We start from the raw sequence: 15,482 nt of genomic DNA, 5'->3' as shown, positions 1-15,482 counted from the left end.
CTGCTTGGTCTTCCCTAGGGATTCAGTAGGCAAAGTTATAGTCACAGTTCCTCATTTTTTGGATCAACATCATGTCCTTGTGAAAAAGATAAATATGTAAGAGTTTTTACCCTTTCTGATGGACTTAGATATGGGAATAGACATCACATGATTTCTTTTTATCTTTTAAATGCTATTTAAAAGAAATAACACTTGTCTTAAAAATGAAGCCTTTAAACATAACGACTGTAATCATGGACCTCCAGGTCTTGAAAGTAAGTAGTTTTTGATGATCAATAATTCACATTCCTAATTCTGGGTTGTTATGGGTTCTGAGCCACCAATAAACAATATTGCCACAGGCTTCTATTGATATCCAAATTAAAATGGCTCCATGGATCTCCAAAGGGAATATAATCGGAATATAAGTGTCAGTGAAGGTGGTGGTCTATCAAATTATGTTTATTTGAAGCAGCCAAGAATCAGAGATATTATAAAATAAAACTGCAACTCAGACTGATCTAGAGGATGATCATTTATGCTTCTATCCACAAAAGGCTATGATTGTTGCTACAATAAACCTGCAGTTATCTATGGCTACATTTTAACTTAAGTTATGCTTAAATGAAAATATTATGAAATTAAGATATGCTGTGGTATACAGCCAACAAAGTACCTGTGCATTCCCTCAGAGGAGAAGACCTTTGCAAAAGAATTTTGTATGAACAGCATTTCATCATTTTCATGGCTCATATGTCAGAAGTAACAGAATAACATGGGCTAATAGCAGTAAGAAGTGAATGCCAAGACGTACATGTGGAATTCAGTTTTCTGGTATGTACACTTGAAAACATGTGTGATGCTCCCAGTGTAAAGTCATTTTCACATGCCTAGGAGGCTCCTGGTGGAAAAGCAGCTCATCTGTCTCTAAGGGTATGATTAAATATTGGAATAATAGAATCATGACTCAAACAAAACTGGTGAAAGAAGATACATCATGATCACAATTAAATTGGTTAGATTTTTTCTCTAAGACCTCTTTTATCAGTGTTCAGCAAATATTCTATTATTTATTGTTATTTCAGTTTCAGGGATAGGAATATATATAATTTTTTGGAAGAGTTTATTTTAGTATATGGTTTCATCTGTTAATAATCCAACAAGAAATCAACTCCTTCATTAGAGTAGTTACTGATTTCTCTGTCCTTGTTTCACATAAGTCATATAAGACAAACCTTTTGAAAGTACCTGATTATCTACTTGCAGTTCACTGGTGAAAATTTACATTAAATCCTATTACTTGTATTTGCTGTACTGAATACCAGATCATTAAATGTTCAGCTATGAAAGCTACCACAGACACCTGTTGCAAATTATTATTTTATAGCACTGCCATAGCTGCTTTGTTATTTCTCCATGGCCACCGTGAATAGGCTTTCCACTGTGTGTCAGCTTCTTCTGTGAGCCTGAATTGAATTCAGGCATAATTAGAAATCACATCAAAACATTATGTTAATTTTCAATTGATTTTATGATTTAATTCTATTAAACTGCAGGCTTGCAAAGAAGCTATAAATCCTGTACATGTCTCAGTGTGCTTGACTGCTAAACAGCTTCTGGAAATGGAAGCTGCAACACATGCTGTAGCTAATTAAAAGACATGTTTTTACTGAAATCAAATTGCTTGTCAGTATGTCAGATAAAAAGTCTATACTTGACACTCAAATGCCAAACAAAGTTGTTGGGTTTTTTTTAGCTAGGTGATAAGTTATGCAGACTAAAAGGCTGTTGCAATAAAAAGTATGACTCACCCTATAATAATGGGAAAATAAGAAAGAAGGAAACTTGTGGTACTCCATGGATAATCAGGCCATGAAATCCCTGCACAACTCACTCCTCCAGCTTTTGAGAAAGTAGCTCTGTTTTTCCTCTGCCAGCCATAATTACCATTTTGGGGGTATAACTATTCAGGACAGATTTATTCAGGACTAGGCTGGCATAAGGGAGGGTGGATGGTTATGTGATAGAGAAATACCACCCTACTCTTGTTTATCTCTTTCCATCCAGCAAAGGACCCAAACAACTTACAACACACATGCTGGAGACTGACTCAGGATGTGCTCCCCATGGGCACCTTCCGACCTTCAGAGACAGAAGTCTCTGAATAACAATAAACAGAGACAGAAGATTTAATTTCAAATTAACTGCGACAGGAGTTATTACTTTGGATTAAAAAAATTATGATTCCAAAGAACTATGAATTTCTGTATTACAACATGTTTAACACAGAACTACACTCTTGAATTAAGTATTCAAGCTATGTCTTGTCAAAACAAAAAAGAAAAATCCATGCTGTGAAGGGAAATCTGTTTGTGGCAGTTATATTCAGTTAGAGCTTGATGCAAAGTGAACAGACTTCAGTAGGAAATTCAGTAGCAGTGGAGGATCACAGCTACCACTCCTATCACCACCCTACAAATGAGCAATTTCACTTCAGCCTTCTCTCTTGGCTTATACAATGGATTAAAACAAAGAATTCAGAAATATAAGTATATAAACAGAAGGCACATACCTTTCTCAGAATAACTTCTATATATTCATAGCATGCAGATGCCTTAATTTACATGAATTCTCTGCCTAAATGTTGGCTCAGATTAATCAACATGTGTTGTGCATTTCTTTTGATTAAACATAATTCTAAACAGTGTCTTGTCTGTTATAAACACTTGTTGTCATAGTATATCCCTAGTAGTGAAGTATATAGTATATACTCCATAGTATATCCCTACAAATGGAGAGGAAGAAAGGACATGGAGAGGAAAGATACTGAGGAGAGGAGAGTATTCAGAGTACTGTTCAGAAAAGCTTGGGTAACTCACATTGCTTTCAATAGTAACCAGGGGGAAATGGAGTCTAAGTGAACTGCAAACCAAAAGTTCTACACTGTACAAAGGATTAAGGATGCAGCCTTTCTCTCCTAAGCCCCAGACTGGTGCAGCAAACATTGGACCACTGTCATCTTTAATGGTGAACCTCAAATCACGATTCCTTCAGCGAGCACGCTGAAGCCAAACAGCCAGACTGACCTACTGGCGAATCCTCAGCTCCTTCTCTCCATTTTAGCCCAAGCACATGAAACTTGGAAGTTCCCCTTACCTTGGGTTCTGACGGGGTCGGACATGGGGCTGGGGTCGCTCAGGCCCTGGGGGTTGATGGCTCTGACCATGAAGAGGTAGATGGTGTTGGGGCGCAGGCCCCGCACGGTGTACAGCGTGCTCTTCACGTGGTTGGCCACCGTCTGCCAGCTGTTGCTCACAGACTGACTGCAACAACAACAGTGTGGGAGATTAGAAACCAATACAAGAAAAAAATAAAGATGAGAAAGGAACTGTCTCATAACTCTGGATCAACTCTTGGTGCAGAAAAAAGTAGTAAAAGCAGGGTGTCACAGACATCTTTTATGAAAAATCCTTTCCTTAGGATTTTTCCTCCTGAGAAGCTGAGAGGCCTCAGGAACAAAACGTAAACATTGATTATCTGCTGCTGTGGAATGCAACAGGTGGATCTGTGATTGGTTCATGTTGATTGTTTCTAATTAATAGCCAATCCCAGTGAGCTGGCTCGTACAGAGAGTCCAAGCCACAAGCCTTTGTTATCATTCCTTCTTATTCTATTCTTATCTAGCCTTCTGAAGAAATCCTTTCTTCTATTCTTTTAATTCTTTCTATAGTTTTAATGTAATATATATCATAAAATAATAAATCAAGCCTTCTGAAACATGGAGTCAAATCCTCATCTCTTGCCAGAACCTGAGACCCCTGTGAATACAGTCACAAGCAGGGTGAAATTATTTTTTTTTTCAGTTAGCTCATCGAGATGGGCTAAAAATCATAATGCAGCTGTCAAAAGTACTTCTTGCAATAAAAGTAAAACTTTTTGCCATTTCTCTACATTACCTGCAAAAGGAAAAGGTAGAAAGCTGTAAAGTAAATTTGAATGATAAACAGATTACTCTTGAACAAAAGGCTTAGAAAGGAAAATTCTCTTGAAAGAATAATTTTCTATACTGCTAAGTAAACTATTCCAATAAGCTGTCATTGGAAGAAAAGTGCTCTTGAATTAAATTCACTCTCAAAGTTAGAAAAAAAAATGAAAACATTCTTTGAAATGGAGGAAATTATATGAACATTTTTTCTGCCATTACATTTTCAATTCAACATTATTATAATTAGATTAAAATCCACCATATGAAAAGATTTCAAATGTGATTGTTAAAACAATTTTTAATGAAAATCTCTGGCTTTTTAAAAAGCTACTGATGAGATGCCATTAAGGCTTACCTACAGTGAAACACCAGAAAAGTTTAAAGAGAAAACTTTATTTTACTATGCTTTGTTGTATAGCATTGATAAAAAATCTTTTAATATATTAAAAGGAAAAAGGAAATGGAAAGCTACAAGGTTTATGTTGCTTGAATCGCTTCATTCATACAATGCATAAAATTCTAGAACAAAACCAACATACTGCAAATACTGTAATGTTCTTTACATACATGACATTTGAGCTAAAATCTGCATGCATATGACTATAGAAAAGTCTTGCACAAATTTTAACTTAGAGATGAACTGAAGTATTTTTCATTTTTGTAATATCTGGATTAAGTAACACATTTTAAAAGGTGCAGATTTTTAAACTGAAATGTGTTTTAGAAATATATGTCAGAGTATGGCCTGTGCTAAAACAAACTTGCTGAATTGGAGCCCAGGAGTTCTTTTGCACCACACAGTAATTGCTGCTGTGTGCAGGGGAGCACCTGGATTATTTAAAGCCTCAGGCTGCAGGATAAAAGCCTAAATTATCAATACTGGTCTTTTCAGTTAGAAGTTTTCATCTATCTAAAACACCTAAAAATAGACATTTAAAGAACTTTGACCCCTTAATACTGACTGCTTTAACAAGAGCAGGAATTAACGTTTGCAGAGAGGTTTCAGGATTACCCATTTATTTCCATATTGTTTGTACTATGATAGCCAAGAACTGCAGCATTCCCATAGGACAGTCTCACTGATCATCAATGTTAAAGAAAAAGAGACAAATAATTACTGCACCATTCTGTTATATTCTTGTTGACCTGAAGAAATAGGTAGATGTCCTCCAATTAATCACTTAGAAAAAAAGTGATAAATTATAAAAAAATCAATGTAAAGAATATGAATCAATGCCTTCTATGGAGTTGAGTCAGTTAATGAGCTTCTAATGATATGTGTAGAGTCCAAAAGAACACCACAAAACCCTGGTATCAGGGTTTAAGCAAAATTAGAAAGAAAAGAGCTTAAAAGATGTATAATTCAAATACCTGAAAGCCTCAATGATATATGCACTAGCTGGTAGGCTTCCAGGGGTCCCTGGCTGCCAGGACAGGGTGACACTGTTCTTAGTAACATCAGTGACCTGAGGTTTGGATGGTGGCCCAGGGAGGTCATTTGTATCATAATTTTTACTGACTGTTGCTCCACCAGATTCTGTGAAGGGCAAACACAAAACGATTACTTTTTATCCTTGGTTATATAATTTGATCAAAGCAGAAGATTAAAATGAAAAACATGGCAAACATCTGCAAAATCAGCATAACGGATGTTCTTAATCTATAAACAACTAAGTCAACAACTGCATTACTACCACATGTTTTTGGATGAAGGGCTGTCATTCTTTAAGTACATAATAAAGGAAAAAAAAGCAAAACTCAAAAGTTTATATATAAATATACATATATATATAAAGAAAATAAAGAAAAGAAAGAATAACAAAAAAGCCCAGTTGCTGAAATGTACATAAAGTACCAAAAACTTAGCTGCTGAGAAATTTCCTGTATTCAAATCAACTGCAGTATTCACAGAGAGCACTCTGGATTTTTCTTGCCCAAGCCTATTACTAGATCAATCCATGTTTTATTAATGCTGTTGTTAGAAGAATTAAAGCATACTGCAGTCACTGGACACAGATGTGATGTGATGCCAATGGGCATTACAAGACAACAGCAATGAAATGCAAGATGTGTGAGAAGGAACACAGCCTCCTCATCCAAAACTTCTCTCCCAGAAGTTCTAGAATCATTTGACTCAGACAGCTGTCATATTTCCAGGTGTGCCAAGTGGAGCCCATCCCTGGGCATCCCTTACCTGTCACCTCCAGCACAGCACTCCAGGACGTCTCCCCACTGGAACTTGTAGCAACGCAAGTGTAAGTCCCAGTATCAGAGAGCTGGACACGAAAAGGGCACAAGGGCAGCTTTAACAACCTTTTAGAACCAGCTGAGTTTGCTCTTATTTTCTTTTTCTAAATGCTCCTTGCTAAGAAGGACTTAGCCTACATTTTGCACCAGACTAGAAGGCACCAGACATTTTTAAGCAATCATTTAATGGTGGCTTTCATTTAGAGAACTATAATAAGATTACTTGCTTCTAATACTTTACTAATTCTAATTTTCATATTGTTAATGGTACCAGTACTGTAAATGCTCCAGAAAGGAGCACCGACAGTGTGAGTGTTTGCATTGGTTACAAAAAAACACAGGTGAAATCAGGTAACAATATAAAAGCAATTAACCTCTTAGAAGGTAAAATATCAGCATTTATTATCCCAAGATGACCCATAGGTCCAGTTTCCAGTGCCAGAAAGGATGTTACATCACCTTAAACTCTTGACAGATGAAGTGATTTCTATACACCCTACATACAAATGCTGCTAAAACTTAACAGTTCTCTCCTAACAGTGGTTCTCTCTACATAGACAGCCTTCCAAGCAATTTCCAAACAGCAGCATTAAATTAGATCCTACACCATGCTTACCTTTCTTCCATCTCACATGGGATTTTATTTCAGGCTGCAAGGCCCTTTGGTAGCAAAAAAAATATTGCATTTGTATAAAATTATTGTGATTTCCTTGTCAGTTTAAATATTTTAGATTTATTTGGGAAAACTGCTTTGAATTAGGTTGCCAATATTAATCTCATCGCTGTATAAGCTGTTTTACTAGTAAATTTGCCAAGGGTTTTCCTATTTCCTGTTTAAATTTAAAATAAAGATTTCTGAATCAAGAACAAGTGAAGACTACAGGGATGGATGGAAAACGCTAAGTTTACAAAGGACAAAATATGTGGAGGAGCTCTCCTTCCATGATGACTAAAGCATGGTAATATGGAGGTTGAAGCAGAAAAGGGAGAGTGCTGACTCTAGTGATTAAGAAGAATTTTATTCACCATCACATGACTTAATGGACAGAGAACTGCATCCAAGAAGCTTTATTGGGCTTCAAGGAATTGTAATGAGTTTTCTGTTAAATGCAGATTGGCATTGCAGCATATGTCCTTATATGTCACTCTTCAAAAGGAACATCAAGACAAAAAAGCAAGATGCTCTTTAGATTACTTGTAGATATATACTTTAATTGATTTTTAGCTTTGCTATACACAAATTTTGTTGCTATTTTTCTTCAGATACACTGAGAATGCAGTGTACCATTCTTAGGGAAGGAAGCAACTCATTAATGCCAGCTCAATTTCCTGAATGAGCATAACTTGCATTTCAGGAGATGGCTATTTGTGTGAAATACAAGCAATAATGAAAACCCCTCTGACAATGGCTCAAAGACTCAAAATACAGCAGTGCTGCAATTGAAATGAGAAAGACTCTTGAAAGGAGAGATTTTCCACAGGAGAGAGCCTTGTAGCATTCTGAAGCAGTGTTTTATTTTGCTTCCTCGGAGATTTTATTAAATATATAATTCTTCATTATGCGATAATGGGGAATATTTCTCAAGGCTATGGTTCTCAACTTCATTTGTGTGGTACTGTGACAGATGGTGCACTCAGTGAGGTATGTGTTGTACACAACAGAGTAACATGTAGAAGGCAAACAAAGCAAGCTGGAAGTACACTCATTTTTGCAAGCTATGGCAAATTATCTAACTTCCAGGTTGTGGATGGATTAGATACAGATTTAGTGTGTTGGTAATTCAGGAATTTATACTTCTTTGTATAAATTAACAGGGGAGGTGAATAGAAAAGTCTCTACTATTCAATAAAATACAGTTTTGCTCCTTAGTTAATGCAGGTGTCTAATCTTGGTGTGGCACGTTTCTACAGCAGGAGGGAGTTTTCCATCAGTGCTGACCTGTCTGAAGGGGAACTGAATGAATGACATATATGAGTTTTTAGTTGTCTTCCTCAGGGCAACTGAGAGACTGGCTGATCAGAAAAATCTCTATGTTCATGCTGTGACTGTGGCCCCTGTGACTACTGCAGGCTCATGAATCATTTGACTGTAACAGAAACAGCAGAAAAGGATCAAAAAATGGTTTGTGTTGGAAAGGGCCTTAAAGATCCTCTCATTCCACCTCTTCCCTGCCATGGTGGCTCAAAATTCCATCCAACTAAACCAGGATTCTCACAGTCCCATCCAACCTGGCCATGGACAGGGATGGGGAATCCACAAATTCACTGGGAAACCTGTTCCAGCACCTCACCACCCTCACAGGGAAGATTTCTTCCTGATATCTAATCTAGATCTACTCTCAGCCAGAAGGCTGAGGACATTTGAGTGGAAATTATTAATTCATTTTGAACTTGGGGATGTAAACATACTTGGACATTTTCGTGGCCCTTTTTTTCTTTAGGAAGTGCTCCTAGTCCTTGTTTAGATAGACCTGAGAGAAAAGTTAAGCATTTCTCATTTAAATCCATGCTTAAATAAAATTTTCAAGGCACAAGAGAAAAAATGTGTTTATGTTTCTGTATAGTTTTTGTTCTTAAAGCTGAGTCAAAGAAACAATGCACATTACAAACAAACTGCACATTACTGCTATGGAGGATTTTCTAAAAAATGCCTTTCTGAGCCTTTAAGGAAAATTGGCTACTAGTGAATGAGCCACTTAAGGATCAATAAAAGCCTCATGTCTTTCAGAACCACACTCACTACTAATACAGTTTTCTTCTCCCCTTGCAAGCAATTCTATTTTCCTTTAGTTTACAGACACAGCCTTTAACAGTGAGATTAATGCTCTGGCACGATTCAGAAGCAATTTCATTGTTTGCATAGCAGCATGCAGACAGGTATCCCAAGAGCTTCAGCCTCGTGGACACTCCACAGAAGCCCATCATCAATGCCTGAAAGTTTGTTTGAAATCACTAAGCTTCCACCTTTAATTGCTGCTTTCTAACACTACTGGGGAATCTTGGCTATTCAAGCGCACCCTTTAATCCAGCTCTACAGGAAAAATGCATTAACCTTCATGGCCTAAACCTGCCTTCAGCCCAGGGAGGAACGACAAATTGTTTACTCAAGGCAAGCTAGCATAAATTTTTTAATAAATTCTATTTTGTTCCAAAGCAGTTCACAATTCATCCATGATCACTGATGAGACGGCATCAGAAAACATAACTGCTCTTTATTTCTTGTCATTAGTACTATGCTTATTGACATTTTTTTGGATGGAAAAATTAAGTGCAGACATTTCTGCTGACTAAATTAAATGGTTCCTGAAATTATCTTCAAGTTCCTGACAAATAAGTATATTTAACTTGCTATTTTTCCATATGCATGCTTGTCCAAATACACTCAAAAAAATACACATTTATCTTTGAACAGGGAAAAATTAAAAGCCAAAATAGAGATTAATGATGGAATATTTATCAAAAATATATGACATTATCCTATTTGAAGTATTAGATAATATTGTATTATCTCATGTGCTGAAATGTAAATATTACAATAGGTATTTAATTTTTAATAGAAATCCCTCTGCATATGACTGCATGTATGCTACAGTATTAGTTGTCTTTTCCCATTTGCAGCCTGGTGGAACATTTCCAGGAAGCATAACACTGGAATAAATCAGCCAGCTCGGGACTGATGAGCTGTTGATGGAGAAAGAGCATGGTCAAGCCCTGATGAGCTCCAGATCACGTGCCAGCACAAGTACTCGGAAAATTACGGTCAGGTGCTGCCAAGGAACTGCTCTAAGTTTTGACAGAGAGGCCAATGGCTTCAGGGTAAGACCGATGAAAAGATAAGAAAGGACTGTTCTTTTATATTTCTATCTACCCCAACTCATGTGTTTTATTGCCACATACACAAGGCTATAAACATCGATTCTGTTTTTAGGGAATTCTCATAGAAATATCTCAAGCTGGTTTGACTCTTCTTTCCCTGCCCTTTCCTACACAACATCAAAGAATGGATAACGACTTGGTGAGAACTGCTCAGTAGGAAAGACAGGTTAATTCTGAAGACAGCAGGAAGGCAGCAGAGCTGCCTGAGGCACACACCAAGAGCCCCAAACTGGACACACAGAACCCGTCACGCTCGTGGTGCTGCCGTCACTCACCCGCAGAGCTTTGATCTGGAGCGTGCCCTGGTCCTGTATGGACGTCCGAGGGTCCCGGCCCAGGAAGGTGAAGCCCTCCTTGAGCCAGCTGATGACAGGGAGGGGGTCACCAGTGGCCTTGCACTTGAGCAGAGCTGTGCCATCCACGGCCAGGGTCTGGTTGACGGGGCCCTGGAGGATGATGGGCGGAGGCCGATCTGTCAGGACTAAAACAGTGGCATAGTATTAGCATCCACACCTTTAACCATCCCCTGCTGCTGCTGTGAGCCCTATTCCACCATGCAGGACAAGTTTTAAGAAGCCAGCCTCTAAGAGGCTAAAACCATTACTTTTGGAGGAGTCATAGATACAGGTTATCAATTAGTTGTCAAATCTGAAAAGCATTTCAGTAAGAGTTTCATTTCGCCACTGCAAGATAACATGTAGATAGAAAAATATCTATTAGCAAAGATCATCAGGCTGATTTGGTTAACATGGGAGGAAAATTAAGACCTTGATTCAGTGAAGAATTGAAGTGCATCACTCTTTTCTTCCAATTTGGGAAAGCACAAATTAAAACACACCTCTGATGTCACATCAAAATGTGTTTAATGGCTTACCCAATTAATGGTCTAATAGAGAAATCTGTTGAGTTAAAAGTGAAACACTTCAGCTATTCTAGCCTGGGTACCAACCACATCCCCCATTCCTACTCTATTTGCAAGCTTTCACCAGCAAAAATATCTAACAGTTATACAAAACATTTTCATAATCTGAGTGATCTAAATGACAGTACTGTTCTTTCCAGCAGAGAAAAGCTCAAACTCAATCACACCATTTAACAGCTTACTTATCAAATCATTTCCTCACCTTTTAAAGCCATGAACTCCCTTTTTTTTTCCCCTGATAATTTACATCTGCATGCTTGCAATACTGAATAAAGAACCCTGCAACCAGTGAGAGAGCGCATGGCTGTGCATAAGCCTCATTCCATGACCAGTGGGATACCGTGAAGATGAGAGAAAATGCTCACTTTTCTTGAAAGATCATTTTATCCCAAATAATTCTGTGGTTGTATCTTTTCTCTGAGACATCTGTTAAGCAACAAAATATGACCTTTGTTTCTAAAGAATGTGTTTATACAAACTGAATGTGAAATACTTGAATGTACACAAGGCTGGAACTGATGCAAAAATCAGTTTAACAGAATTAAGAATTCTTTTTTCTTTTAATGTATTTTTATATATTTACCAGCCATACTGCTGCTGTTTAAATTTTGAACAACTGAACAATTGTGTTACTGGTTTTAAATACTGTAGCAGGCAGGATTGACTTCTAAACTGGTGCAAGTTAGCCTGCCTCTGCTGATGTCAACTGAGTTTGAATCATTTATTCTAGCTGAGAATCTGTTTATTGTAGTCCATACACAACACCTTACTCTAACAATGAAGTGAAAACAATTTATTATGAAGCAATATGGCTTCTGTTGTATTTGAGCTGTTTGAGATGCAAACCTCTGGAACCTTCAATAGATTCAAAGTGCTTTCATTGTGTTATTTATTAAATAAAACATATCAGGGATATGTTAGTGGCACATTTTATGCCTGAAATAATTGTTTCTGAAATTTTCATGTTGCAAAAATCCTACCTACCTTTTTATTTGTTAACAAGATTCACAAAGATTAGAATCATTAATATGGTCAGAATCACACCTTGGAATGTGAACTCATCACATTCATTGAAATTGAAACTGAAAATAGAAAGCCAATACATATTTTGAACTGAAAATAGAAAGCCAAATGCAGCCAATGTGTTATTTCTTAACACCAGAATGTGAAAGCTATTTTGGAAATTCTGAAATATCACCCACTGAACTTAAGAGATAGGACAGGAAACACTATATAACAAGAAAAATGTAACACATTTTAACCTTGATACAAAATGTTTAATCTCATTAAGGTTCCTTATGACTACATAGCTCAGCCATTTGGCAAAATAAAAACGGATCTCAGCTCCCACCAGGGTACCTGAGTATATTCAAATTAAAACTTAGCTGTGCAAGTTATCCTTTAGATTTAACGTAAACCAGCAAATCCCAGTTTTCTAGGTAGCGAAAATTAAGGAAGAACAACTATTTAAGTTGCTAACTATTCCACTGTGGTTATTTGCTTCATCTAAGTGCCTTTCATATGTGTAGCAATGCAGGTATTTTCAAAACCTACTGCATTACAGATATTGTTCTTTGCCATGTAATTAGATTTTTTTTACAGCCCAAATGAGGAGCTCATAATCCTTTAAATGGCTCTGATCAATAGTGTAATTGAAAGCCTCCTGGCCAGAAGGAATCTTCATTTTCAAGGGTGTTATGGGTGAAAGACCACTACAGGTTTCCATGACACTAAGGCTAAAGGTTAAATGAACACTTAGAGTTTCCACTGATCTGTGAACGGCTGTATTGTCTTCACAACTACGACTTGTAAATCTTCTCTAAAACATGTGTGTGCTTGCATTCCTACTACTTAGGTCCTCATTAGTAAGGATCCAAAATTAGGTTAGAGTTTAAAATAATATATATGTCAGAAGCATTATGAAGAACAGAGGACTAGTGAAAAATAGCCACAAAATGGTGTGGGGATTAATAGCTGCTTTGAAAACATTTTAATTCTAAAATTAAATTTTACATTTTAATTAGTTTCTTTTCATAGTTTTCTCCTAGCTGGAAACTCCTGTCTCTGTTCCACAAAAACATTTTGTATGCCCACAAGCATATTTGCATGGCAAAACAGAAGTTGATTTCAAAATTACTTTAATTTTTAAAATGGTTTTGAAACTATTTGCCAATATTCCTACATCTGCATATTCTGGTAAATGAAAAATTAAGAGATTCCTTTCATGTTAAAATGCATCTTAATTTTTGAAGAGATTATAGGAAAAGGACAAATTATATTTGTTCATTAACAGTTTATTCACTATAAATGCAGTTTGGATCAACTGAAACCATATTTAAATTTGGGGGATATGTGGTCAAACTACAATGGAAATTAAGAGAAAGACAAAATGAAGTCTTTACTTCGGCACTTCCAAAATCAAAATTTAAAACAATTTTCCTGGTGAAATGATAGGTAAAATCAGACAAAGGTAATCAGACAAATGAACACTCATGATAGGGCAGGGTTCTGTCTGAAAGGTAGAAAAGCAGAGACCAATCCCTCATCTGTCTCTTTATTTTTTTCAGAAGAGCTTCACAGGAAGTTGTGAAGTTGTTCTGATTTTCTCCTGTTTCAAGCTGTCACACTTGCTATAAAACATGGATATAAAACTTTGGATATACTTAAGAATCACGGTGGTCAGATTTGTAGACAAGGAAACTGTGAAACATTTATTAATAAATTTTAATAATTATTGAGGAGAAATTAAGATTTTCTCCAAAATATTCTGTGCATGATTGACAAATACTAATTGGAAACTATTCCTTTTATGTTGAGCATAGACAGAGATGGAAGCACTTGGTTTATTTGCATGATCTGTCATTGTAAGATTATGAACTGCATATTCATTTCTTGTGTTTGAAAGGATTGCAAAGATTCTTCAATTTTTAAATTGATTTTGCTTTTCCAGATGTGCATTAGACAGTGAATTACATGATAGCCTTTCAAGAAACACAAGATTTGAATTTCAAATACGCTGAAGGCTCTTAGCACAGTCCATAATCAGCAAAATTATCACTCAACTCAGCACATTTCATCACAGCTAGTAATCTCTTCTCATGTGAACACTCGAGTTAAAAATATTTCCAGTAAAGACTTGTAAGTGCAAAAATGTAACAACTGAAACACTGCTATATATGGTATAATTAAGCACTTGTTTTTCTGCACATGACATGTTTTCATTCTGTATTGGAACTTCAATTGGATCTAAATTACTCTGGATCAAACAAAAATGTGTTCAAAATGAAAAAGATGGCTCGCCACTATTATTAAATCATTAACCAAACAGAAAAATTCTGGGCTAGGAAGTAAAACTGAAATCACCAGCCAAAAACTAGAACACTAATGCTTAAGCATATAGCTAGCATGCACAGTGTTTATCTTTTATTATATTCTTAAAACTATTAAATTAGATTTCCCTGCTGATAAAAGTCATTAGCTCCCATAACTTCTGCTCAGCATCAACCAAAACAGATTATTTAGACATTTATGGTTAACTTCCTAACTAAAAGCAATTAAAAAAAAATCTGTGATCTAATGGTACATTTATTCACATAATCTCAGCTCTATAATGTTGTTTTGGCACTTCTCTTCTGACCTCACCTGCCCTTTGACTCCGGGATGAAATGGTATTTCTATAAAGCAATCTTGTATTATTTCATAATGATCATGCTGACAGTGGGCTCTGGAAAGCATTTGAGGAAGGCAGGCCCTGCACTTCTTGAGCAGAGCCACCAGCTATTACTCTCTCAAGCTACGTGGAATGCACGCTGCCTTTAATCAGAATTACCCGGAGATGAGCTTGACTTTCAGCAGGGACACTTTCCCTTGGCTTTCCAAACAAACTAATGAAAATTCCAAAGAGATCAATTAGGATTTATTTTTTCCCCCACACAAGAAAGGGATAAAGGTGGATCAAAGCCCTTGGCTGTCAAAAGGAAGAATTTCTCATCACTAGCATCCTTGAACCCGATTTGATCCGCTCAGCGCCTGTTGCTGTAAATCTGTGCAGCATCAGCAGGTGTGACCATTTAACAGCTCAATGTCCTCCCAGCCAATGTTTGTGTGTTCTATTTATTCCAATCACAGTCATGGCCCTGAATCAGGCAGCACTATGGACAGATATTAAAAAATATTGCCTTTCCATTCCTTTTAAATGACCTTTTAATCTACATTTAAATTCGAATTGAATGAAAATGCATCATTTTGTCATAGACCATGAGAGGAAGGACTTAAAGAGATTGCAGAGTAAAGCCAAGTCTTTAGTACCCACAAATTATAGAAAAGCAATGTGCTTGAAGAGATGCAAGGATAAGGCAGAAATTATTTCCCCTTGTCATAAAAATATAGGCAGCTTTTGGAAAACAAAGAAAAGGCATCAAATTAATGCTCAAACCTCTATAATACGAGCCTGAACCTCTCTACCTGTCACTT

At 36.7% G+C, this 15,482-nt stretch overlaps 1 protein-coding gene across 5 annotated transcripts in view; it reads right to left on the bottom strand.

Moving 5' to 3' along the window:
• ROBO2 (roundabout guidance receptor 2) overlaps nucleotides 1-15,482 on the bottom strand; it is a 1,045,391-nt gene that overhangs the window by 86,436 nt on the left and 943,473 nt on the right. For all 5 annotated transcript variants that reach the window (XM_064726845.1, XM_064726828.1, XM_064726854.1 and 2 more), the window contains 4 exons: nucleotides 10,363-10,568; nucleotides 6,159-6,240; nucleotides 5,336-5,501; nucleotides 3,136-3,302 (listed from right to left, as the gene is read on the bottom strand). In XM_064726845.1, coding sequence (XP_064582915.1) covers nucleotides 3,136-3,302; nucleotides 5,336-5,501; nucleotides 6,159-6,240; nucleotides 10,363-10,568 — 621 coding nt within the window. The remainder of the gene's footprint in view (nucleotides 1-3,135; nucleotides 3,303-5,335; nucleotides 5,502-6,158; nucleotides 6,241-10,362; nucleotides 10,569-15,482) is intronic.

Source organism: Zonotrichia leucophrys, chromosome 1 (assembly GCF_028769735.1).
Source record: "Zonotrichia leucophrys gambelii isolate GWCS_2022_RI chromosome 1, RI_Zleu_2.0, whole genome shotgun sequence".
NCBI classification, from domain to species: Eukaryota; Metazoa; Chordata; class Aves; order Passeriformes; family Passerellidae; genus Zonotrichia; species Zonotrichia leucophrys.
Note: the sequence above shows the minus strand (reverse complement) of the source record. Positions and strands in the feature narration are given on the sequence as shown.